The sequence below is a fragment of the Procambarus clarkii genome, chromosome 29, assembly GCF_040958095.1.
Source record: "Procambarus clarkii isolate CNS0578487 chromosome 29, FALCON_Pclarkii_2.0, whole genome shotgun sequence".
NCBI classification, from domain to species: domain Eukaryota; kingdom Metazoa; phylum Arthropoda; class Malacostraca; order Decapoda; family Cambaridae; genus Procambarus; species Procambarus clarkii.
Window position 1 is genome coordinate 9,353,601 of NC_091178.1, and position 26,869 is coordinate 9,380,469.

The 26,869-nt window shown below is 40.9% G+C and overlaps 1 protein-coding gene across 1 annotated transcript; it reads right to left on the bottom strand.

Moving 5' to 3' along the window:
- Positions 1–1,420: 1,420 nt before the first annotated feature.
- Positions 1,421–26,190, bottom strand: LOC123765021 (uncharacterized). Its single transcript, XM_045753371.2, has 4 exons — positions 25,441–26,190; positions 8,998–9,133; positions 8,527–8,656; positions 1,421–6,008 (listed from the first exon to the last, which is right to left on the bottom strand). Exons 1-4 carry the CDS (start codon positions 26,145–26,147, stop codon positions 5,923–5,925), a joined length of 1,059 nt encoding a protein of 352 aa, XP_045609327.1. The 5' UTR covers positions 26,148–26,190; the 3' UTR covers positions 1,421–5,922.
- Between the last annotated feature and the right edge of the window lie 679 nt (positions 26,191–26,869).

The window sequence follows — 26,869 nt, forward strand, 5'->3', positions numbered from 1 at the left end:
ATTAAACAGTATTTACCTGAGAGCTACTAACACTAGTGGCCTCAACGAGAACAGGAAGCCGGTGGCTTGTCAAAGGTGTCCCCATTTGCCCTGGATTTTAGAATTGAAGAGAGTTTTGGCATGCATGGCTTCGGCGGGTAGGCGGTTCCATGGGTGTGTTAAAAACATCTCCTGTTTTCTGTCCTACATTGTGACTTGTTGAGCTTCAAACCATTGCTCCTTGTTTGTATTGCATTTAATCTTTTGAAGAAGTGGTTTAAATCAATATTCTCTAAAAAATTCAATATTTTTTTAAAGTTTTGATGAGATGAGCCTTGTCATGTCTGGTTTGCAGTGTTAGGCCTGTGGCCCTCAACCGTTCCTGGTATGAAAGTAGACTTTCTTCAGGAATGAATTTTTGTTGCCCGATGTTGCACTTTCTGCAAAGCAGATTTGTATTTCTTAAGATATGAAGTCTCCATAGGCAAAACATGTATGTAGGCTAATGTGACCTAGAAGTTGGGAGCCATTTCGGGAGGATAGCTTTAGGGAGCCACTGGGACTCGCCCAGTGAGGCGTTTCATTACATTCAACGTTTTATTTTGTACTATTATTCTATTCCCAGTTATAGTGACCCTTTATAAGTCTACCCTCGATAGTTTTACATTATCATTATAACTATGTATTTACACATGGTCACTGGTTACACAAATATATAAATTATATATCTTCTATCTCTTATTGTTGTTAATTTATAATTTACACATTATAATTTATTATAATAAAATTTTGTATTAAATTCAATCCCCAGTCGTTCATTGAGCCTAGAAAAGATTAACATGTATGGCTACAAGGGTAAGATGACAATAAGTTTCATGTTTGGCCACAGTCACATGCTGACCATGGCACCACAGTGAGCTCTGTTATGTCAGTGAAAGATAATACAGTACTGTACTGCAATTTCATATAAAAGATATCCAGGTGATTAATTCAGTTGATTGCGAATATGACGTCCCTAGCACCACAACAGCCAGGTCATTAGAAAACTATACTAGAATATAGTTACTATTACTACAGAATTTATTGTTATACAATGGTATAAGAACTTAAACAGTAGTGTCAGAACTAGAGCTAGAAGTCTAATCTCTTCAGTAAAATTGAATATTCTGCTTACTGGAACTAATAAATAGTGGATAAATTCGATTCAGACTTGTTATACAGCCATATGACCAAAATGTTGAGTATTAATTGGTAGAAAGATTCACTAATAATCATAATGGCAGGAAAATTATGGCTTCATGCATTACTTGTAGTACAATATTTCAAGGCTTGTGTACAGCTTCAACCACAACATTAGATTTATAATTTAACGTGCCTAAAACACTTTGTGCAAAATTATATATATATTGGTATAACATAATGTAGGATATAATAATACATGTTTTTGCTTAATACATTTATTCCAATTATAAAAATATATATAAATAGGAAGGCACAGTTTGTAACAGCTTATAATTATGTTTGGAAGAACAGAATTTAGAATTTCAGCAACTACAACATATACTGTACAGTATGTTTGGTAACACTTACTTATAAACTAGCACTCCAATATTTAATAACAAAACAAATTTACCTGTTTTGTAAATGTTTTACCTGTACAGTACTGTATATGAAATAAAGTTATTAACACAAGCTGGAAGAACTGTTTTGAAGCTACAGTTTATTGTTAAAAGGGTGGATGCATTGTACCCCACACACTAGGCATGTCCAAACTTTAAAAAGAATGTGCAGAAATCTAAAAAGAACTAAATAATCCCTAGTACAGTATTAATACAGTTGTAATAGTAGTACTGTATATATATATGTGAAATACTTATGTCTGCCAAGGAAGATTCTTCACAAGGATAAACTTTCAGAGCAAGGAAGTTCTCAAGATTGAAAAATATTGTACATGTACTTTAATTCTTTGAAGGTCAGATATGCTGAACCACAAATTCTTTCATTGTTGATTGGTTTTTATCCTACACAATTGCGGATTCACAAAACTGTCTAGTATTTCTTGCCTACATACTTTGAATACAAGTTAGTTTACGAGATCCTAGTGTGGCATGAACGTAGAAAACCTAGACATAAAAAATGTAGAAATTAACTACAGTGTATCTGAAAAGCACATGTAAAGAAAATAGATAGAGAAAGGAATTAAAATGTAATGGAAAGATGTTCAGTTCAAGTCAATAAATTCCAAGATTGAAATGAGTTCTGAGATAATTTGATTATGCTGAACAAGTGAATGATAAACTATTGAAGAGAATGTATTGAAGTGGACTTGAGGGCAGGAGAAAGAAAAAAAGCAGAGATGAGCCACCACTTTGACTAAATGGGGATTAAGTGTAAACAGCACATTGGATGTCATAGCAAACAAGGCTAGGAGGCAGCAGTTTCTGAAATGGGAGTAACTTACAAGGAGCACCATACACTTAGTCTTCTAAGTGGTGGGGTGTTGTTATGGATGATTTACTGGAGTATGGTGGTGCTGGTTCTTTCCTATACTGCTCCCATTTTTCTCTGGGTTGATGCCTCCTCACCTTATAAAAACAATATGATTAATGCCAGAACTTTACACTGTGCAGTTTACTGGTGAAAATACAAATAAACTAAGTATTGGCTAAGTTACTAGAAGGGTAAGAAATACTAAAGGAGAATGTGCTCATAAATGTCAGCATAAGTATACAATACAGTATTATGTTTGAGAGGCATTTGCAATAAAGTAATTGGCAAAGAGCAATATTTTGTAATATCTAAATACTGTCACTTAAATTGAACCTAAAAAATAATGGCCCAATCATGTTGTAAGAGAGCAAAGAAAATATTGCATAAAAAGTGTATTTTGTATGGAAATAATCAGTACTTTATGATGACCTCTTTCCTGATGATAATACTAAGGGCATAGAGATCCTGGACCAGGTATTGCAATTAAATCATGCAATTAAATCTCCAGGATGCAAAATATAATGAAAGAAATCAGTGAGAAGAATGAGGGAGTGCCAAGATATTATGAACAAAGATAAAAATATTATTTCATCATGTATATACAGTACAGCAGAGGTAATTTTAGAAATAAAGGTTGCTATGCAACTTCTGACATGCACTGTATCTGTTTATTTAGCTACAGGTATCAGTTGGCACGCAATATCTGAGTGTCAGGTATGTTTTTGCTGTGTTTTAGTGTAAGTGAATTCATTTTACTACTTATGTTAAACAAAATACTGCAATCTAGACTTTCATAATGCCATTTAGATATATATAGTTACAATAGTTTGTCTTACTACTGTTTATGGTGTGGCACTTCTCTAAATCATTAACTCAGTGTGAGATAGAGTTGAGAAATATGTGAAAAGGGCAAAAATATTTAAGCATTTACCGTTTTTTCCTTGATGGTATTAGAGTACAGTACTTTGTAATGTAACAGATGACTACCAATAATTTGAAGAAATTCTTGCATCAACATTACTGGTTGTTAATACAACTTCTATACTTATGATAAAACAAAATACAAAATTACTATTAAACACTAACAATATAGAATGGCTGAATATAATTTTGTATATATTTATTCTATTATATAAAGCATTTATATAACAAAATCCAACATCTGAAGATTTTATAGTACACTATATGTAGATATATTAAAAAAATATTATTCAGTGAAGGCCCATCAAAGATCTATACAAGAATAACGAACAGCTACTGCATATAAAACAATGTCTATTTAGTACTTGGTTGATCATTGTGGACACAACCATTAGAGGAATAACAAGCTATACAACAATTGTGCAAATATATGCCTATCAAATCCAAATATTTTTGCCAAAAAGAATATCCAGTACCATACATGTGTGCCTTAGGATGATACCCTTTGGAGACTGACCTACAGTATTTGGTTTTATGCAACAATTAAAAAGTTCATCCATTCCCAATGATTAACATGTTTTCCTCTTGAATTAGAAGGGGCAAGCCAGTTCAAATTCTAATGATTATAATAATAATAATAATAATAATAATAATAATAATAATAATAATAATAATAATAATAATAATAATAATTTGTATATAGCCAGAAGTCCTGTGTGTCTATTGATGTCTTTCAAATTAAACAACTTGAGAGAACTCATTTCTGAGATAACAGAAAATCCTGACTAGCACTGGTTAATGATTTATATCAGCAGAGCAACTCCTTTACTCAAGTGAAATGCCAAATTCTCTATACAATGCAACTCTGGCACAATAAAAATATTACAAAGTTATCAGTTTTACTTACATCATTTTAACAACAAAGGAGACAAGTCTGAGAAAAATATGGTAATATCTGGTCTGGTTATTAACCAGACCAGAGAGATTACTTAGTCTAAAGTAATTTGACTATTTGCAACCAATTTTATATATGCCAGGACGACTAAGCCCCTCTGAACTCGGTACTGTTCTTACACTAATACTTGTACTCAGGCTTTAGTGGTGCAAATAATGTACAGAGGTTTCCCTCCACTTTTAACCTCTGTTATACTGTGACTTGAAAACATTTGACTACTTTACTAGTGATAACACTGACCTCAATGACTAGATTACCTTCTTCCCTTCTTTACTATTTTCAAGTTAAATCACAAAACATTTTATATACACAATTCTAATTTTAAAAGAATTCATAAACTCTTTGTGTATCATCATAACACGAGTATCACCCACATCCTCAACCTATAAATACCTTTATATGTATGAATGAAAATGACAATAATGAGTAGAGTATTAATACATAGTTAAAATTAAGAAATTGTGTCAACAGTATACTATATAAGTTTTCTTTCAACATACATACAGTGTAGTACTTCATGCAGGTGTGTGATAAAGGATCTGGAGAGTTTTACAAATTGTACTCTAGCTTAGACAATTCTCCTCCCTGTTTCTAAGACCTGGAAATGTTGCATGTGCTCTACACACTTTACAGAAAATCCAGCTTCTACATTTTATCTAAATCAGGACTAGGGAAATCTGTACAGACTTTACTTTAAGAGACTGACATCAGCAATGATCTACTGGATACAGAGACAAATAAATATTAAACTGCCAGCTTCCTTTATGTGACAAGCTGAAAAACTCAATACTGTATATAATATATTTAAATGAAGACTATAAACTGTGCAATGGACAAACATGAAACATTATCAGGCATATAAAAGTTAAATATGTTACAGAATCTGTGATCACAATAATCTTTCACAATCTGTATAGCTGTAATATGCATGAAAAATATCTTGTATAATCACACACATTGTAACTAAAGTATAACATACTGAGGAATTTTTGGCTTTGATTTGTGTTTGTAAATGTGTACCTGCATTTGTGTTAGGGCTTGTAATACTGTATCACATAAAATGTCCTACAGGAACAATAGTTTGAGACTTTTTTGTCAATACCATCTATGTGACAATGCCCTATTAAAATGGTCTGCATACCACTGATTCCTTTGGCAGAGAGAACAAGCTTTTCGGTGAGCACAATGCGGGCTTCCATGGCGTATTAACTTCAATTTACTGTACTGTAAAATATGGGATGGCAGTGATTGCTTTTACTACAAATCCAGAACAACTACCCACTGCTCAACAATTCAGTGTAATCTATTGTTCACAGAAGCTTTGTGAAACTGATTTCTTACGGAGCTTGTTTGATCATTTGTGAATTTTGTGCTCTCAGATGGTTATAAGATGAAAACATTAAACATTAATACAGTCATAAATATAATTATAAAATATTGTTACATCATACTTGATGCTCATGTCTAATAGAGATCTGATGCAACTGAAGCTAATTCAAATGAAACACTGGTTTAACTTAAAGCAAGTACTATAATCATTTTTGACAAGTTACACCCAGTTCAACATTGGTTGATGCCTAGTCATATTCAGAACCAATAGTTATAGAAAGTTCACCTTCATGGATGTAGGTCATGTGGTACCACTGGTTTGTGTCGACAAAAACTGAAAGTAAAAATTTGAATTAAAAGTTTGAAATTAGTATTCTTTATTTTTAAATACATTTTTAAGTTAATTAAAGAGAATTAGCTGAGCTTTGTTTCTATATGTACCATATCATGTATACCGAATGATTCTGGATACACACAGAATAAATTACAAATATATTTCAAGATAGTCAATTTTATCACTGTTATCAATTGAGTTTTTTCTGAGCAAGGCCCTGAGTTGCTCCATTAGGCAAGGTGCTACAGATCTCATGAACAGGACAGTGCACAGTCAGGGCTCGTCAATATTCCACACCGGTGCAACAGTCATCTTTACAAATGTCCCTGTAATGTCAAACCTGAGAATACTCAATTCAAGCCAGATAACTGTGAAAATGCTAACTCAATTGCAGTACAACATTAAATGGGATTCCAAGTGGTACTTGACATGAAAGAGACCATTATGGAGTGTTTTTGGTAACTGTTAGTTGTCACAGCCAGCTACTATCCTGAAACACTACCAGATGGCAGCACCTATATGTGAACAACGTACCCTGACTCTACCCATTTCATAATCTGCCTGAAAAGGATCACCTATGAAGCATACAGTGAAGCAGTCCTAGCAAATACCTATAGGTAGAAACTATCCCTGCACCTAGCAGCAGGAGTAATGAAGGCAGAAGGGATAATCTTCATGGTAAAAAATTCCATTTGACAGGCTGTAAAACTGCACCATGTAGAATTATGACAATCTCTATATTGTGCTACCATGTCTAACTAGGTCCCAAGAACTCTGTTTCAGACTACAATACCAAGAAGAAGCTTGATCGACACAGCACACATACCCGAACCTAAATTTGTCTTATAACAGGGCGGGAAGAGATAGGGGTAATTAAATGAAGTAAGTGAAAGAATTTACAAATAATAAAATGTGTGGAAAGTGATTGAATGACAAACACATAATAACTGAATAAATAAATAACTAATGAAATGACTAAAACGACAAATAAGTATAATATCTTAATAATTACTCATAGACCGTTTAATTACTAGCGTATATTGTTACAAGTCTTATTAAAGGAACCACAGGAAAATCAAATCTGTCAAATCCACTCTAGTCCTTCCTTGCACTCAGTAACTAAAGAATTTGAACACTGGACAAAACTCAAAATTTGCACATCATCAATATAGATTACCATTTACACACTAGACTTATACAATTATTATATAGAATAACTAGAAGAGTAACTGGTAGTGCCTGGGTCCATCTGTCTGTCTGTCCATCTCAACCACCCCCTACCTCACTCTTTCCCTCTTACCCCTACTCCCCCTCATTCCCTATGTCCCAATCTCCCCACCTCTCACCTCTACCCTCCCCTCTCTTCCAGCATTCCTCCTCCCCCCCTCTGTTGGCCTCACTCTCTCTCTTCCTTTTTCAGTGTTACAACATATAAACATTCACAATTCTATACAGTGTTACAGTTCAACCTAAAAGACAAAATGGGTGAGGATAGCTAGTAACCAAAAAAAAAAAAAAAATAGTAATCCAGCATTAGATGCAATGAAATGTCTTTTTCTGGTGGGTTCCCTCTGCTACATCATGATTGAAAGGAAAATAATAACAGTACGGACTGCGGACTGTGGTAGAAGGGGAACAGACCCGGAAGACACGAATCTGAATAGCTGTGCAGAAGTCAAAAAGTGGACAAGACCACTAGCAGCAGACAGAACAGGTCTTCAAAGAGCAGGAAAGGTATATAAAACTACCCAGCAAGCCAGCAGGAAAACCGACCACTTAGACAATGAACCAGGGACACAGGCTCAACAGAAATAGTGCACCCACATGACCATCCTAAGCGGAATGCAGGGAATGCCACCACTCCTAACAAGCAAAGTGCTGGAGAAACACCCTGCCAACACGATCAAGTCCCACAAAGAGTAAGGCCAGCCTGATAGCAGAAAAGACAGCTCAGGCGGAAGGAATTGAGACCCTGAACAAAAGCGAACCCAAAAGGATGAACAGGACCAGCTATGGGCAGAAAAAGAGAAGATAAAGGAAGAACCCTAACTTTTCCTACTTTTAACTTTTAACACCAGCAATGCATGGCAGTTCACCACTACCAACAGAACAACCCAGAAAAGAAAAATCCAGAAGTGAAGCTTCCAGGTGGCCATCCATCAAAGAATGAACCAAATGTAATGTGGTTATATGTCGCCAAGCACTTCTTGGCAGACTCTTTGATGCCAAGTAGTATTTGAAAAGACTTGAGTGATGCTGAATAATCCTTCTTGAAATCACTCAAGGTTGGACTGAGCTTCCTCCAGCGTTATCCATTCACAAGTATGGCCGAACAGGGACATTTGAAATGATTCCTGTTGCTGTGATGTGGAATTTCAACCTGCCCTGACTGTAAATTTGAAAACAGTAGAACCTTTCCCAAGAGAAGCAACAAAGTGATACTGCTCTGAAATCTTCTAATACTGTATATGTTTTGATTTTTTTTTGTAATACCACTTCTCTCTAATGAAATACTTACTTATATCTCCCTTATTGACAGTAACATTGAATGGTTGGCAGACCTGCTGACACTCTGGGACAGGTCTGAAGTGCCATGTCTTAGTGCCACTGATCTGAGCTTGCCAAGAGGGTCTTTGTACATAATCCAGCTACAAATAAATAGATTTTATCACATTTTTACTATGTACACAGTTCTATATAAAGCACATTTCAACTAATACATAAATATATTAATACAAATTTTGAAAATTTTTATTTAAAAAAGTAGTATTACTGTACATGTACTTATATTTGTATTATCTATTGCACTCCATTAATATTTCATTAAAGAATTCTTCAGATGTAAAGAACAAAATTATTAGCATGCAAAATGGAGTAGGTACTGTAAATGTAAATAAATCTTCATCTCAGTTAGGTGTGTTAAAAACTGAAATCATAGCCAGATAAGAAAGTGTGAGCATAGAGAGAGTTAGCTAGGACAGAGACTTACATGCCAGGCAGCACCAGGTCCCTCACTGCCCATGAAGATCCAGTCAAGGGCTGATGACTCGGAGTGTAAAGGCAGGAATGCAGGTCGTGGTGCAAGCTGTCGTAGGATGGTACTCACACCGGGAGAGCAGTTACTCCTGTAAGATAAACCGCTTTAACATGATATACTTAACAGCAGGAACAGAAGATACATGTAGAAGAGCTTGAGACCCTTCAGTACTTCATCATGTAAACCATTTGTAATTTTAAAATTCCGTCTTGTTACTGTACAGGCAAAATATATTCAGAAGCTAGTTGCAAAAAATTTGTACACTGCAACATTATTTTGTTTAAATCTAAGAATTTCTGTAAGATCTTTAAATCTTAACAAATGAAACTTGAAGAATCAGTTACAACCTAACTGAAACTAGATAGGCTCTTGCTCAAAAGCACGAGGGCAATCAAAAATGGTATTCTGACTCAAAACAGCATATCTTATGGTTTGAACAGTGGCATAATGAGGCCAGACGTGTAGTGACCACAGGTTGGTTCAATGTGTACTGAACTCAGGCTGTTGTATGAGGGACATGCTGGTATATGAGGTACAGTCTGTTGTATGAGGTACAGTCTGTTGTATGAGGTACAGGCTGGTGTAATGAGTACAGGCTGTTGTAAGAGGTACAGGGTGGTGTAATAAGTACAGGCTGCTGTATGAGGTATGTGCTAGTGTAACAGGTACAGGCTATTGTATGAGGCACAGGCTGTTGTATGAGGCACAGACTGATGTGTGAGGTACAAGATGGTGTGATGAGTACAGGTACAGGTTGGTGTAGTGGGTACAGACTGGTGTAATGTGTACAGGCTTATGCAAAGGGTTCAAGCTGTTGTATGTGGTGCAGGCTGAAGCAATGAGGTACTTGCTATTGTATGAGGTACAAGTTGGTGTACTGTACTAGGTACAGGCTAGTGTAATGAATATTGGCTGGTGCAATGATTACAGGGTGTTCTATGAGGTAGTACAGGCTGGTGTAATGATTACAGACTGATCTAATGCCCAGACTTGTGGGGTTGGAGGAAGAGAGGAATGGAGGGTAAGAATGAGGGGAAAACGAAAGATGATTGCAAAGGAAGGGTGGTATGGGTGGAGGACTTGTGATGTTTGTGGTTGTGTCGTTGTGAGTGTAGTAGTGGAGTTATGTGGTGATGATGATGTGTGGTGATGATGTGCGGCAGTTGTAGTGATGCAATGGGGAGATGGCATTGTGTGTGAGGGTGGTGGTGGTGGTGCTAATGTGTGGAGGCAGTGCTGATGGTGTGTGCTGGTGGTGCTGGTGCTCAGTGAGGGTGGTGGTGGTGGTGCTGGTGCTCAGTGAGGGTGGTGGTGGTGGTGCTGCTGTTTGTGTGTGAAAGTGGTGCTGATGGTGTGATGGTGGTGGTGGTGCTGCTGCTGCTCAGTGGGGTGGTGCTACTGCTGTTGCAGTTCTGTAGTGGTGCTCTGTGATGATGACAGTGCTGCTACTGTGTGGTGCTGGCGGTGTTGCTTCTTTGTGGTGGTGGTGGTACTGCTTCTGCTGTGCTGTGGTGGTGGTGCTGCTCTGTAGTGGTGCTGCTGATGGTCTGTGGTGGTGGTGCTGCTGCTCTGTAGTGGTGTTTTGCCACTCTGTGGTGGTGGTGGTGCTGCTGCTCTGTAGTGGTGGTGATGCTGCTGCTGCTGTGGTGGTGGTGGTGGTGCTGCTGCTGCTCTGTAGTGGTGATGGTGTATTGCTCTGTAGTGGTGATGGTGTATTGCTCTGTAGTGGTGATGGTGTATTGCTCTGTGGTGGTGGTGCTGCTCTGTGGTGGTGTTGCTATGGTGGTAGTGGTGGTGTTGCTATGGTGGTAGTGGTGGTGGTGCTGCTCTGTAGTGGTGATGGTGGTGCTGCTCTGTAGTGGTGATGGTGGTGCTGCTCTGTAGTGGTGATGGTGGTGCTGCTCTGTAGTGGTGATGGTGGTGCTGCTCTGTAGTGGTGATGGTGGTGCTGCTCTGTAGTGGTGATGGTGGTGCTGCTCTGTAGTGGTGATGGTGGTGCTGCTCTGTAGTGGTGATGGTGGTGCTGCTCTGTAGTGGTGATGGTGGTGCTGCTCTGTGGTAGTAGTGCTGCTGCTCTGTAGTGGTGATGATGCTGATCTGTGGTGGTGGTGATAATGGTGATTTGCAGTGGTTGTGATGATGATTCTCTGTGGTGGTGGTACCCAACCACTTTGGCCTGACAGTAGAGCAACGGTCTCTCTTCATGCAGGTCGACGTTCAATTCCCGACTGTCTAAGTGGTTGGGCACTATTCCGTTCCCCCGTCCCATCCCAAATCCTTATTCTGATCCTTTCCGTGTGCTATATAGTCGTGATGGCTTGGCACATTCGCCTGATAGTCCCCTTCCTTCGTGACTGTCGCAGCATTGTATAACACACAATGTTATGTTTCCGAGAGTTGTTGATATACATAACTAGAGATGAATCGTAATATTCAAGTCCAGTGTTGTTCACGGGCGTTTTAAGGGAAATAAAGCCAACAAACTTTGTAAAATCTCTTTATGTATGTACCTTTACCTAAATAAATATTATTATTATTATTATTATGAAAGAGTTATGGTAGTCTGAGAATAGCATATTAGTTTGCAATACCAGCCCTCCGTCAGTGGCATAGACACGACAAAGTTTTAATGCCACAGTTATCTTCAAGTAACCTCTGTTATTTGACTTCGGTCATTTTATGATACCTAATTAACCTATAGTGTTTAGCACCGTTGCTGGTGAGTTAAGATATCGACGTCCAGGATAACAATTGTAAGGTAACATTCACCGGAAGTGTACTGTCAGCAATAGTGAAGGGAACCTGATACACTGTGAAGCTGAGAGGGATTCATCAAGCACTTAGGTGTTTACTTTCGAAACCTGTACATCTTAACTCGATCATGGAAGCTGTCTGTATTTATTAAACGCCTTACAAGCTAGTAAACGCTGCGGGATCATTTTTTGACCTCGTAGCGATTTAGAACTCAATATCTGTTTAATAAATACAAAATTAAGTCACCACGATTGAGGAAAGACGTAGAGGTCTACCCGTAAATGCTTGATGGATCCTGATGCACCGAGAGTGGTGCTGGTTGATTAGTATTACACGGTGTAGGGTGAAGGTGGGTAGCATCAGACTCAGCACGACTGGGTGGGGATCAGGAGGAATGGGGTGATAGAATGAGCAGGGGGAAGGATGGAGGGTGATAGAATGAGCAGGGGGAAGGATGGAGGGTGATAGAATGAGCAGGGGGAAGGATGGAGGGTGATAGAATGAGCAGGGGGAAGGATGGAGGGTGATAAAATGAGCAGGGGGAAGGATGGGGGTGATAGCATGGAAGGGGGTTGGCAAGACTGCGAAGGGGGTAAGATGAGTGGCATCAAGTGGAGCCGAGAAGAAGGAATGAGGAGCTGGGCGCGGCCGGAAGGGGTCAGGCAGGGAGGGAGGGGGGAAGGATGAGCAAGGCAGGGCAGCGAAGGAAGGGTTATACAGGGCCGGGCAAATGCCAACGAGCGGGGAGGAACTGCGGCAAGGATGAGCGTGCGTGATGGGCTGTGATAGTGATGAACGACGGGGAGCAGGGGTAGGGATGAGCTTGTACAGCTTTGGATAAGGATGGGCGGTGAGGGACTGTGGTAAGGATGAGCGGGGAGGGGCTGGGGTAAGGATGAGCGGGGAGGGGCTAGGATGGGCAAGAAGGGTAAGGATGAGCGGGGAGGGGCTAGGATGGGCAAGAAGGGTAAGGATGAGCGGGGAGGGGCTAGGATGGTGTCGGAAAATCCGACACCATTTAATAATCATACAGATAATAGCTGTGTTGTATAAACAAGTTACCCATAGAAAACGTAACTTGTAGTGGAATTACCGTCTAAAGAAAACGGGATATCATCACCACATACTATTATAATTCACCAGCTATTCTGCTGGGAATTATTCTTAAATACATTAGTCTTTGGACTTTACCATCATAAAAACATCTTATATAAATTAACTTAATTATCAATATTAAAGTAGAGTAAATGTGACCCTTCTATCACTTTCTGAAATCTGGACAAAGTAGGCCAGGCGTCAGAGTGGGGAAGGAGGGCAGCCATTGTTGTGTCACCTCCGAGACGTGTGGAGCAAATTTAGCTCCTATCATTCTGGACAATGTCGGCCAGTAACGTCAATAGGATGGAGTGTTAAACAGCCATTGTTTATAACGAGACCAGAGGCTCACACGGGAGCAAATTCGGCTCCTGTTAATTTTACTTGGACGTAGTGTTATGGAAACCAAAGGTGTACCATTTTTCAACACGCTGTCTACAAATTCAAGTTAAGTCTATCCGAAACCCGTTTATCATTCATTTATGGCCATTAATGTCAGGATATAGGGTGACCCGGTTAGATCGCGAAATCGCCTCAAACTAAAGGTAATTAAGCCAGGTCTTCATGTTCCATGTACTGTTTTCTCTGATATACTTGTCATATATAGGTATCTGGCTTCACAGCTAGCGCACTTTTGACAGGTCAAGACGAGGATGCAAGATTTTGTGCACCAGTTACTGGGTGATGGAAGCTGCCTCAAAGAGGATAATTTGGTGTCTACACCCTAGTTATACCTGGTGGACTAGCCTGCTGTACTATAAGATAAGGAACCTCTTCAATGTATGTAGATACTGTAGTTTGATTGGCTGCATATATATATATAAATATAAACCCCCCCTAATGTGTAGAGGATCGATTTGTGAGATTATGAGATTATCGCAGAAATACAGTCCACTTATCATTATACAAATTGCTATCGAAGTATATAAATTAACGTAAATATAAATTCATATAAATTAAATAAATATAAATCTCACAGGTCGGTTCCCACATTATTTGGTCACCTTCGAACCGGATGACGGATTATTTGATCCTTTGAACCCACATTTGGTCATCTTAGTACCGGATGAACCAGTTAACCAGTGGATTCATTAAATATACTAGTGCAGTGTTATTTAAACAAAGCCAGCAGTCAAGACGGCAGCGTAGCCTCGAGGGAGCTCAGGAGCCTCCCTCAGCCCAGTTCAGCTTCGTCAGCGGTTTCATGCACACCCACAGATATTTGGTGGCGTGTTATTTCGTGAAATGACAGCGCTAATATAGAAGCCAGCCTAATTAGTGACTGTGTCTTCGCGATATTGTTCACGGATTTCGTGGTGTTACATTTCGCGAGAGATTATCTACGAATTTTGTGGAGTTTATTTCGCGAGGTCACTAATAATATTTAATACTTCTTGATAATATTAGAAGTTTCATAGAGGCTAATTAAGAGGCTATTATCAATAATTGTGTATATTATTTCTCCAAAATAGAGAATCATTTAATATATACTGCACTAGTGTTCACAGTATAATATTTACTAATTGCCAACCCACAACAGGGTAGGATATTTACCATTGACTAGTTGAACTATTATTGCTCATCCTAGTCCCATTATTACCATAGTCAGTTGTACTATATTGAATAACCTAACACCATTAATGAATGGTGCAGACCCTATTTTGGGTGTAATTTTTATCAACTCGAGTTGAGTTGTATATATAATAATTTACTTATGATCATTACACCTTTGAGTGATTAATTAGTGTCTCTACCATCCTAGGGTGATATAGAAGAGCTAACCTAAAGGTACTTCCAGTGACACTGGTTTATCACTCAAATCATTAGTGTGTATGATTGTATATATATAATGTGTATTAATTTTAAGTGCTAACCTCTAGTAGAGGTAGGATTATTGCCTAGAGAGTGCATTTTACCCTAGGCTACCATCAGTGCTTGTTCAGTATTATGAGCAGCCCAAGTACAAGCCCCACAAGGCTTCACCAACTAGCCAGTATGGATAATGCAGGGAGAATGAAAAGAACCCTTGCAGGTCTTAAATGCCATTTAACAAGACAGATCAAGAAATGTGAAGATTTGTCACAACAATCAACAGTTGATTATGCTGACCTGGAAAGCTATTATCAAGCAGCTGCAGGTAAATTTAAGCAAATCAAATGCCAAATGGCTGTCCTTGTGGGGACAGACTACTACCATCAATTCATCGGTAGCCCTACTAAATATCAGGGTATAACCATGTTAAACTCTGCAGGAGGTAAATTACTCTCAGGCCCAGTATCAAGCCTGAGGAGACCTATGCCTGCAGATAAACAATACCAGTAGAAGTCTAAATTTGTCAGCTGATTATATTTCTCCAGTAGCATTATACTAAGGAGATTACAGCTGACTATAGTAACAGAGGTTGATGTTAGTATCATCATTTGAAGCTGAAGATGAGTTCATGAGGCCTCAGTGGCAAATCAGTGAACAGTAGCTAAAACAGCTACAAGTCACTGCGACCAATGTCACTGAACCCACTGCAGTCTCAGAACCATACTTTACTTTAATGATGAGCTATTCAATCTTCTGAATCAATTAACTAAATTAAACCCCAATAAATCTGATGACTGATTTGATACATTTATTATTTAATCAAGATGTATTCCATGGGCCTCAGTGTTTATATATCAGTGACCAGTTACCTGAAGAAACTTCAAGTTATATCTAATGTCACTGATCTCACTGCAGTCCCTGAATCATACTTGACTGTAGTACTTGATCACATCCAGTCTTCTGGGTTAAATAATATGTAATAAGGCTTGAATATTAGCCTTTCAAGAGTTGACAGGGAAATGAAATCGCATTAGACTTCTAACCCCTGCAACTCTAGTACGGGACATCCGTCCTGTACGAACAGACACACAAATGTGTGATTACTAACTACTAACATCAAATTAATCTAATAATTCGAAGGAGGAGTATCGGTGTTCGTCTGTTCTAAAGAGGACTTCGACCCGTGAGCAGCCCCCTGGGGAATTATGTCGGAAAATCCGACACCATTTAATAATCATACAGATAATAGCTGTGTTGTATAAACAAGTTACCCATAGAAAACGTAACTTGTAGTGGAATTACCGTCTAAAGAAAACGGGATATCATCACCACATACTATTATAATTCACCAGCTATTCTGCTGGGAATTATTCTTAAATACATTAGTCTTTGGACTTTACCATCATAAAAACATCTTATATAAATTAACTTAATTATCAATATTAAAGTAGAGTAAATGTGACCCTTCTATCACTTTCTGAAATCTGGACAAAGTAGGCCAGGCGTCAGAGTGGGGAAGGAGGGCAGCCATTGTTGTGTCACCTCCGAGACGTGTGGAGCAAATTTAGCTCCTATCATTCTGGACAATGTCGGCCAGTAACGTCAATAGGATGGAGTGTTAAACAGCCATTGTTTATAACGAGACCAGAGGCTCACACGGGAGCAAATTCGGCTCCTGTTAATTTTACTTGGACGTAGTGTTATGGAAACCAAAGGTGTACCATTTTTCAACACGCTGTCTACAAATTCAAGTTAAGTCTATCCGAAACCCGTTTATCATTCATTTATGGCCATTAATGTCAGGATATAGGGTGACCCGGTTAGATCGCGAAATCGCCTCAAACTAAAGGTAATTAAGCCAGGTCTTCATGTTCCATGTACTGTTTTCTCTGATATACTTGTCATATATAGGTATCTGGCTTCACAGCTAGCGCACTTTTGACAGGTCAAGACGAGGATGCAAGATTTTGTGCACCAGTTACTGGGTGATGGAAGCTGCCTCAAAGAGGATAATTTGGTGTCTACACCCTAGTTATACCTGGTGGACTAGCCTGCTGTACTATAAGATAAGGAACCTCTTCAATGTATGTAGATACTGTAGTTTGATTGGCTGCATATATATATATAAATATAAACCCCCCCTAATGTGTAGAGGATCGATTTGTGAGATTATGAGATTATCGCAGAAATACAGTCCACTTATCATTATACAAATTGCTATCGAAGTATATAAATTAACGTAAATATAAATTCATATAAATTAAATAAATATAAATCTCACAGGTCGGTTCCCACAGATGGGCAAGAAGGGTAAGGATGAGCGGGGAGGGGCTAGGATGGGCAAGAAGGGTAAGGATGAGCGGGGAGGGGCTAGGATGGGCAAGAAGGGTAAGGATGAGCGGGGAGGGGCTAGGGTGAGGATGAGCGGGGAGGGGCTGGGGTAAAGATGAGCGGGGAGGGGCTGGGGTAAAGATGAGCGGGGAGGGGCTGGGGTAAGGATGAGCGGGGAGGGGCTGGGGTAAGGATGAGCGGGGAGGGGCTGGGGTAAGGATGAGCGGGGAGGGGCTGGGGTAAGGATGAGCGGGGAGTGGCTAGGGTAAGGATGAGCGGGGAGGGGCTGGGGTAAGGATGAGCGGGGAGGGGCTGGGGTAAGGATGAGCGGGGATGGGCTGGGGGTAATCATAGGAGGGACTGAGGTCGGGCGGAAGCCAAGAGTCATTGTGTGGATTTATCAGAATGGGCGGGTGAATAAAGCTTCCTCCACACCCATCCATTATCTCTCCTTCCGCAGGACGGAGGAAGAGCATTAAGGAAGGAGAGAGAGAGAGAGAGAGAGAGAGAGAGAGAGAGAGAGAGAGAGAGAGAGAGAGAGAGAGAGAGAGAGAGAGAGAGAGAGAGTGAGTGAGTGAGTGAGTGAGTGAGTGAGTGAGTGAGTGAGTGAGTGAGTGTGTGAGTGTGTGAGTGTGTGAGTGTGTGTGTGTGTGTGTGTGTGTGTGTGTGTGTGTGTGTGTGTGTGTGTGTGTGTGTGTGTGTGTGTGTGTGTGTGTGTGTGTGTGTGTGTGTGTATTCACCTAGTTGTGCTTGCGGGGGTTGAGCTCTGCTCTTTCGGCCCGCCTCTCAACTGTCAATCAACTGTTTCTACTACTACTATTTTTTTCCCCACACCACACACACACACACACACACACAACTAGGTGAGTACACACAGGAAGCAGCCCGTGACAGCTGACTAACACCCAGGTACCTATTTACTGCTAGGTAACAGGGGCATAGGGCGAAAGAAACTGCCCATCGTTTCTCGCCGGCTCCTGGGATGGAACCCTGGACCATATGATCACGCGTCCAGTGTACTGTCCGCTCAGCCACCGGCCCCTGTAGAGTGAAGTGTGCGCACGCGCGTGTGTGTGTGTGTGTGTGTGTGTGGTGAGGGGGAGAAAGAGAATGAGGCAAGCATCTCGTGAAGCAATGTGGCGTGTGGCTAATTGCTATACCTGTAGCCCTTTAATTTACCTGCAGGAGTGCACCTGTCTCTCAATACGGCTTGGTGGCGCTCCCTGCATCATATGTGTTGCCGGTGATGTGAACCGGAGGCAGAGGAGGAAGCATTCTTCTGAGTATATATTTTAATGTCATCATCGTAGATAGGATCTATAGTCGTCCAAGAGACAATAGTTCGGTTATACCTGTGGTCGATTGTATTTAAATTTAAATTTTGCCCCGAGGGGCGAGTTTATTGGGCAGCGCCCCTCATCTTGTGAGTGGACACACCGCCATAGCAGCATGTACAACACTCCCCAATGTTATTCATTTTTTTTCACAGCCCTGCCCGGAGCCGGGCTTCCCTGGCATTTGCCTGATCAGTCAGGGTATTCGTCACCTGTGGGAGCTACCTGGCTGACCTGTAACTCCTCAAGAAACTTGTCAAGTTTCCTCTTGAGGGCTTCGACTTTTCTTCTGGCAATATTTCTACTATTTGTTGTTCCCAGTAAGTAATGTTTGGTATAAAGCTAACCTACCTAACTGATTTTCACCATGTAGTTTCTAAATGTTCTTGTTTCTACACTTATGTTTCCCTCACACCTCTTTTCCACTAACTCCACATTATTCTTATTAATTATTTAATAATCATAGCGTTAACCGTTCTCACTCTCACATAATCTCCACATTCTGACTGGACTGAGCGTCCTGTCTGACTGCAATGACCGACTACCAGTATACCTGATTGGCCAACACTCATACTCTCTCTTGCACACAGCCAGTTATAGAGACCTCAGCACCAGTATGGAGTCCTCTCCTTAGAAATGACAAAAGCCAAGCTAGAAATGGTACGGAAGTTGACTATACAGTTAGTCTCAGAACCTAAGGAGAAGCAGCCATAAGTAAAGACCAAGTAAACTGGACATTACCACGTACGTTGGAAAAGAGAAAGGAAACACGTGACATACTTGAAACATAAGAGTCTTGCGTGGATAAAGATACAACGGCCACCGTGAGAAACTTGAACAAGGTTAGCATAGATATAAGGCAGGATCCCTAAGGATCAGAGGAAGCAATTATTGTGAGAGTAGTGAGCATTTAACGAACAAGAAAGAATGGTGGAAGATCCTATCTCGATACAATTATCGAACGGATGCAGATGGAACTCAGGAGCTGAAACTTGACTGTAAACTCAACTGAACGTGTTACGTATAAAAAAAAGGCTAATGGCGATTATATTGTCATGTTTATCATCTCTCCCTTTTGCATAACTTATATTAATATGTAGTAGCGTAGCTGCCTGGGTGCGGGCGGACGACACAGGAGGGAACGAGGGAAGGTGGTGGAGGGCTTGGACGGTGGTCAGGTGGCGGATAAAGAGGGCAGGTGGGCGTAGCGTGGGGGGGGGGAGAGAGAGAGAGAGAGAGAGAGAGAGAGAGAGAGAGAGAGAGAGAGAGAGAGAGAGAGAGAGAGAGAGAGAGAGAGAGAGAGAGACAGACAGACAGACAGACAGACAGACAGACAGACAGACAGACAGACAGACAGACAGACAGACAGACAGACAGACAGACAGACAGACAGACAGAGAGAGACAGAGAGAGAGAGAGAGAGACAGAGAGAGACAGAGACAGAGACAGAGACAGAGAGAGAGAGAGAGAGAGACAGAGAGAGAGAGAGAGAGAGAGAGAGAGAGAGAGAGAGAGAGAGAGAGAGAGAGAGAGAGAGAGAGAGAGAGAGAGAGAGAGAGAGAGACAGAGAGACAGACGCAGTGAGGGAGTAGAATGGCCAGAGGAAAATAGGGGGATGAAGATAATAATAATAATAATAATAATAATAATAATAATAATAATAATAATAATAATAATAATAATTTATTTAGGAAAAGTACATACGTAGTTGCAGAGTTACAGTACAAACATTCTGTTTGATTTAAAGATAGAGGTAGTATATACAATACCTAAAGCCACTAGTACGCACAGCGCAAGATATTAGCAGAGGAGAGGGAGGCAGGAATTGAGAGACAGAAAGGATTGTAGAAGAGGAAGAAAGGTAGGGAAGAGAATGGGGAAAAGATTAATGAAGAAAAGGATAGTAAATGAGGTAAAGGATTTGCAGAGAGAGAGAAGCTACTATAAAGAAGTCAGCCCCCACCGAGGGCGGCACGAGATATAACTAGAGGTGGTCGTGTTGTGTCATGTCTCCACACGCAAGCCTCGCCCAGGTCGCCTAGTCTCTCGCTTGACCATCATATAACTCAATTATATACATTGTGTTGAGGATCGTGTAATTCACGTATGACTTCATATATGTTGTCTGCACTCTCGATACTAATATACCTGAACTTATAATAATATATCTTCCAGTACAGAGATTAGTATGTGTGGTATATCTGCAGATAGAGCGTGTATATGTGTATTTACTATTTGTCTGCAGGATCGAACTATTAACTCTTGGACTCCGCCTTTCTAACCGTTGGTTGTTTAATATACTGACTCCACACCTATTTTTCTTGTCATATCTACTACACATTGTTCTCTCAAATACACATCCCCAGGATGCAGCCCACAGTAGATAACTTCCAGACACCTATTTACTGCTAGGTGAACAGGGGCATTAGGTAAAAGAAATTTTACCTATTGGTTTCTGCTTCAACGGGGAATCAGAACTGGGCCCTTAGGGCTACCACTTCCCAAGTGCTGTCCGCTCGCCGCGAGCGCGTGAAAGAGAGGGAAAAAAAAAGAGTGCATTCTGTGTAACTGTGTCTCACTCTTGCTCAGTACATATAAAAGAGAGAAAGAGGGAGGAGATGCTATCATTGAGATAGATCACATGCCTCTTAATCAAACTGATGCCAGGGCGGCTACAGGATTGGATGGAATGATTACGTAGCCACTTGAGAATTTAGCTTAAAGCCAATATACATACAGTACCATCAATAGAAAGCCGTGATATAGCAATGGGTAGGTGTTATGCGGGTTATACTATATATACAGGTGCGTCAGAGGGGTGGAATGCCGGACACATCACATCAACCAGTATGGGAGACTGTCAGAGCGTTTCCGCCTGGCTGTGATCACTTCCTGTTGCTGGCTCTCCCGTGTTCTTGTTATTGAACCCACAAATCGGAACTAATATGCAAGTCTGACGAAAAGTGCGCCTGTTCGGTTTGCTTAAAAAGAGATGGAAGTTTTTATTTACAGTAGTAACAGATTCTGATGGCTGACAGCGCTGCACGATGTCTAATTATCCTTTTCGCATCATTTATGTGTTTACGTTTTTTTCGTACCCAATGCACGGGTTACTTTATCACGTTTCGTTACTTTATCATAAAATAGGTCAACTAAACTGAAATAACTAAACTAAATAGCTAAACTTAAATACTGTAGCTATAAACTATCTATCAAAGGGCGATAAGCTGACCACTCGAGGCTGGTCGAGTGATCCATCACGCACCAGAAGATAACGCTACACGGGCACCCGCCAGGTCGGGTGTCCCCTGCTACTTCCCCACTCGACGCTGCCACGGGACAGGCTTACCATCTTGTGTCCAAGGGAAGCGAGATGTAGCTCTTGAGCCCCGTCTCATAGTTATATTACTTGGTCTAATTTACTTCCCGAATTTTCGGTATTGTCGTGTTTACTCTTGAAACTGAATAGTGCTTGGTTGTTTCCCCCACCGTCTCGTTCACACTAGTGTTACTTGCTTACCACTTTCACTGCACATGAGTATTTCCTTATGTTTCTGTATTTCACCTGTGTTTCCAGCTCTCCTCCCCCCCATACCCCCAACATGTCTTTGCATTTTCTTGTCCCTCACCTGGAAATGCCTGGCTCTATCCACTTTATTCCATTCACTATCTACTGTTGCTATCACATTACCTCTTATCATTTTCTCTTCTAATGCCGTTAGTTTTAACTCACTTAGCCTATCTTCATTATTCATTTATCTTATCTCTAATATCTATCTTGCAGGAAATCTTTAGACCTTCTAACCTTTCTTATCATGCTTTACCAGGTATGGGCTCCACGCTAAACCTGCTTACTCTAAGACTTGTTTGACATGTGTCACGTTCAATATTCTGAAGAATTACTTGGCCAGGATCTTGAAAGCTATCCTTATCTCTGCTAATCTTTCATAAACAACCCATGCTATTCTGTCACTGTATATCTCTAGTGCAACACTCACTCCCGGACCCTGTTTACCATTTGACTCTTAAAAGTGTCTCCCACGTAACTCGTCTCTAGGTATCTTATCCACTCTCCTGAACCTCATTACTTTACACTTCTGACGATTTTACTCCATTGCCATTTGGCCACGCATCCCTGCAGCCTGTCCAGGCCCTCCTTTAGTGTTGTACAACAACGACTGATTGATGGATAAAGATTAAGCCACCCAAGAGGTGGCACGGGCATGAATAACCCATAAGAACAACAACGTAGTCGTCTCTGGTTTTATATATAGAGCCAGGTCTCTTCATCGTTGAGCGAGAGTATACCTGACGCAGGAGCTGGGTAACCTCGTTAATTCCCTACACACCAAGTGTCATAACTTGCCTCACATAAATAGTAATCAGGGGTATATATTATTTGTCTGCACTGAAACATTTATTTACAGAAGGCTGTACAGTGTTGCTTCACGTGGTGGGGTAAACATGGTGCTGAATAACCTAACCTGTTCCAGTAACTACTCGGCCGATTACCCAAAACCTTAGCCAAGTATCCCAAGTGTGCTTACTGCAAATTGGTTTCCCAGACGGACCGAAACGTCGTCGTCCCTTCAATTTCTAGTGTCTGGTCTAGTCAACATACTTTAGCCACGTTATTGTTACTCATCGCCTGCAATTCATCAGTGTTCTTACCCCACACATCATAGATTAGGGATCAGTTCCCGAGCCCATTATGTGTCTTAACTTCTCCACAGCTGCTCACGAGACGCATGGGCTGAATAATGAATGGTAACTAAACTGGTTAATCAAACTTCCAGTACCAAGGCAAAAATTTCACAAGAGCAGCTCTAATCAATCGAGAACTTGGCCACAGTATACAAGACAACAGCTGCTAGGATGCTATACATTTTTCACTCACGAGAATATTACTGTGAATTGTCTTAAAAAAAGGGAATCCTGTTTTGAAATCTTTCCATAATATATGTAACAGAGTCCCTGAGCAGAAATATATATAAATATTTCCCCCGAGCAGAAATAAATATATTATTTCCACACCAGAAATAAATATATCTTCGATATTCCCAGAGTCCGACTAAATCTATAGAACCCAATATATGGAACTCACTCCCCAGTGAATTAAAAATTTGTCCAACCTATACTTCATTCAAAAGTAGAACAATGAAGCACCTAATTTCATCTTCATAGTATCCCACCTTGTGCTACTCTCACAGTATCTTGTGGTACCCACTCACGCAGTATATTACAACATAGAAATGCAACTTCGTCAGTATAGTTTATTTTATATTATGGAGAGGCATTTATTACGAGAATTCAAATTCCGTTGCAATGTACCTATCATTACATTTATTGATTAGCTTAAGGCCGTATCCAAAACGTTATGCGTGCTAGCGGCTTTGCAGGAATGTTCCACTCAATCACCAATATATGTTAGTTTTACAACACATTATACCTTTTTGTATATAAATAAATAAATAAATAAATAAATAAATAAATAAATAAAACAACTGCTTTCTTTTAGCAAGTTTAGTGCGTCTAAAGCCTTTGAGGAACGTTTTATAAGTGCAATAATGGGCAGTGGTCTGTGTTTACAAGACGCCACGCACTCTCTCTCCAACTTCCGCATTCTTAACAATTTGTACACTCAAATTACCAAGTCTCAGTGCAATTTGTCCACGTCCAACTACGATACACTTTCAAGAGTAAGAAGCGCAGACACACACACATACACGAACGCACGCATAACCCCCCCCTCCCTCCAACACACAAAGTGCATATAGGTGCGAAAATTTATGTAAATAGACGAACACCTTGGGAGGGTTGATATGTAACCTGTCCTCCCACTTAATGCAAAGCAATTTTTTGACGCTATCGATCGATTATCGTCTAAATTCCACTAATTTAGTGAATTAAAAGCACAGGAATATCGACTCTTTCTCTGACTTATGGTTAAATGATGTACTTATGTGGGCGCAACCCGTTCACGACACTGGAACACAGAAGTGTTAGGTGAGACATGATCACCACCTATAAAATGATCAGAGGAATTGACTGGGTAGATAAAGACAAACTAATTAGCACGGGTGGTATACGAACGTGGGGACACGGGTGGAAACTTAGTACCCAAATGAGCCACAGGGGACGTCAGAAAGAACTTTTAAAGAAAGAAAGATCAGGGTAGTTAACAGATGGAACGCATTAGGAAATGATGTGGTGAAGGCTGACTCCATACAGTTTCAAATGTAGAGAACCTGTACACCTGAGAACGTGGCTCAGGAACCTGTACACCAGTTGACTGACAGTTAAGAGGTGGAGCCAAAGAGCCAAAGCTCAACCCCCTCAAGCAGAACTAGGTGGGTACACACAAACATGCAAATAGACGGGGCCTCGCGGCTGAGTGGACAGCACTCGGACAGCGCACGTAGTCCTCAGGGCTCGGGTTCGATTCCCGACCGAGGAAGAAACAAATGGGCACGTACATTCACACCGATGCCCCTGTTCACCTAGCAGTGAATAGGTACCTGGGAGTTATACCACTGTTACCGGTTGTTGTTGTTGTTGTTACAGATTCAGCTACTCGGAACAAGTTCCAAGTAGCACGGGCTATGGTGAGCCCGTAATGGATTTACCTGGCACAGAAGCGGTGCTCCTTTACCGGTTGTTTCTTGGAGATGTTTATGTACTCTCCTAGATGTACTCGTTTAGTTGTGCTTGCAGGGGTTGAGCTCTGGCTCTTTGGTCCCGCCTCTCAAATGTCAATCAAGTGGTGTACAGATTCCTGAGCCTATTGGACGCACACACCTCGCTCGCGTGTGTGTATTAAACAGAAATATATGTAGTAGACATAATACAATAAAAATAAATTGGTTAGAAAGCAGGGTCCAAGAGCTAATAGCTCGATTCTGCAGGAATAAATAGTAAATACATTTCACACACACACATATATATATATATATATATATATATATATATATATATATATATATATATATATATATATATATATATATATATATATATATATATAATATAATATAATAAACCCATTATAAAAGATAAGTAGTGAACTCACCAGCCGAAGTACCAGTGTGGTGTGCCTGGGAGCCGGGCGGCGCGGGCGGGGTGCATGGCCAGGGCCGCCCGCAGGTCCACGAATTCTGTGCGGAAGGGAAGGAACTGACAGTCGTCGGCCACGGCATCGTAGGAGCCCTCAATACTATCATAGACGCTACGGAAGAAGGCCACCGAGAACTTATCTAAGGCCAGCCAGTGTGCGGCGCCGCGACGGACGAGCAGTGGGCGGGAGAGGTACGCCCACTCCTCAAACTCCGCCCGCGAGATGTTGGCACTCAGGTCCGCGGGGCCACTCACGCCCCTACACACTCGCTCACACCTCGTTCGCGGGCGCGTCGCCTCCATCACGAAGTAGTTGTTGCGCACGATGCATTTCGAGGTGATAAAATCGTTCTTTAATCTAATCAAAATGTCGGAGTATGAATTGAAGACGAAGCTGAGGGCCAGCACGACCATGGCACCTGCTACCCATCTCCGCCAGCGGCAAGGTTTGTTGGCACTGTTGGCACACGCGGCCAGCTCCCTGTACTCTTCTCCACCCCTGACATCCAATTTGCCGTAGGCGGTGGTGAGGTAGATGTCCATGAGATGGTCGAGGGGGATGCCAGCTCGCGTGGCTTGCCCGAGGAGGGCGTGACAGAGGAGACGAAGCTTGGTGAGGCTATGGGCGGCGCAGTCCTCGGCCACATTGTTGTTCTCTGCCATCCCAGGCTCATCTGGCCGTAAACATCCAGCTGGCAGCCGCACTCACGCATCTCCCACACCAATAGTCACGCCGCTCATTTATTTAATTTATTTATTTATATATATACAAGAAGGTACATTGGTATTGTGAGGATACATAGTATAGTAATTACTATCTTGTAAAGCCACTAGTACGCGTAGCGTTTCGGGCAGAAACGCATCACTCATCGCACACATCTCGTGTAAAAGTATTCATACACAATTAAATTATTATAAATTTTGCTATATTTCTTGTAACAACACTAACATCAATTAAATCTCATCAATTATAAGGCCGTTACAATGATCAATCGTCTAAACCAATATCTAATGATTACGGTGTGACTATTATTCTGGCAATTCATGGCGCGTGAATTTGAGCCAGCAGAGGACACGGTCCGGCTTCCTTCCGGACGTTTGACTTGGGAATATGACACCGTGCGCCATACTAATCAATCATGATGGCTTATTGGCATGTATCCGAACCCGATAAAATTCAAATACGCTGCCAACTCCTCTATGGTTAATTTATTTATTTATTCAGCCTCGTCGAGGCCACTATTATGTTAGTGGCCTTCAAAATTGCGCTGCACTGCACAATTTACACCAAGTCTTGCGCATTCTCCTGAGTCATTTACCAAGATCTGAATGTGTAATTAGGACGAGACTAACATCTCAACGTCTAATCCAGACATTGACGTTGT

What these genes read in the sequence shown, in the direction of transcription:
- LOC123765021 (XM_045753371.2), bottom strand. Translation starts at nt 26,147, where the DNA reads ATGGCAGAGAACAACAATGTGGCCGAGGACTGCGCCGCCCATAGCCTC. An exon ending in GACCTGGTGCTGCCTGGCAT is followed by an intron (nt 8,657 to 8,997) that starts GTAAGTCTCTGT and finishes ATTTATTTGTAG; the next exon opens with CTGGATTATGTACAAAGACC. An exon ending in TGTCAATAAGGGAGATATAA is followed by an intron (nt 6,009 to 8,526) that starts GTAAGTATTTCA and finishes TTTTACTTTCAG; the next exon opens with TTTTTGTCGACACAAACCAG.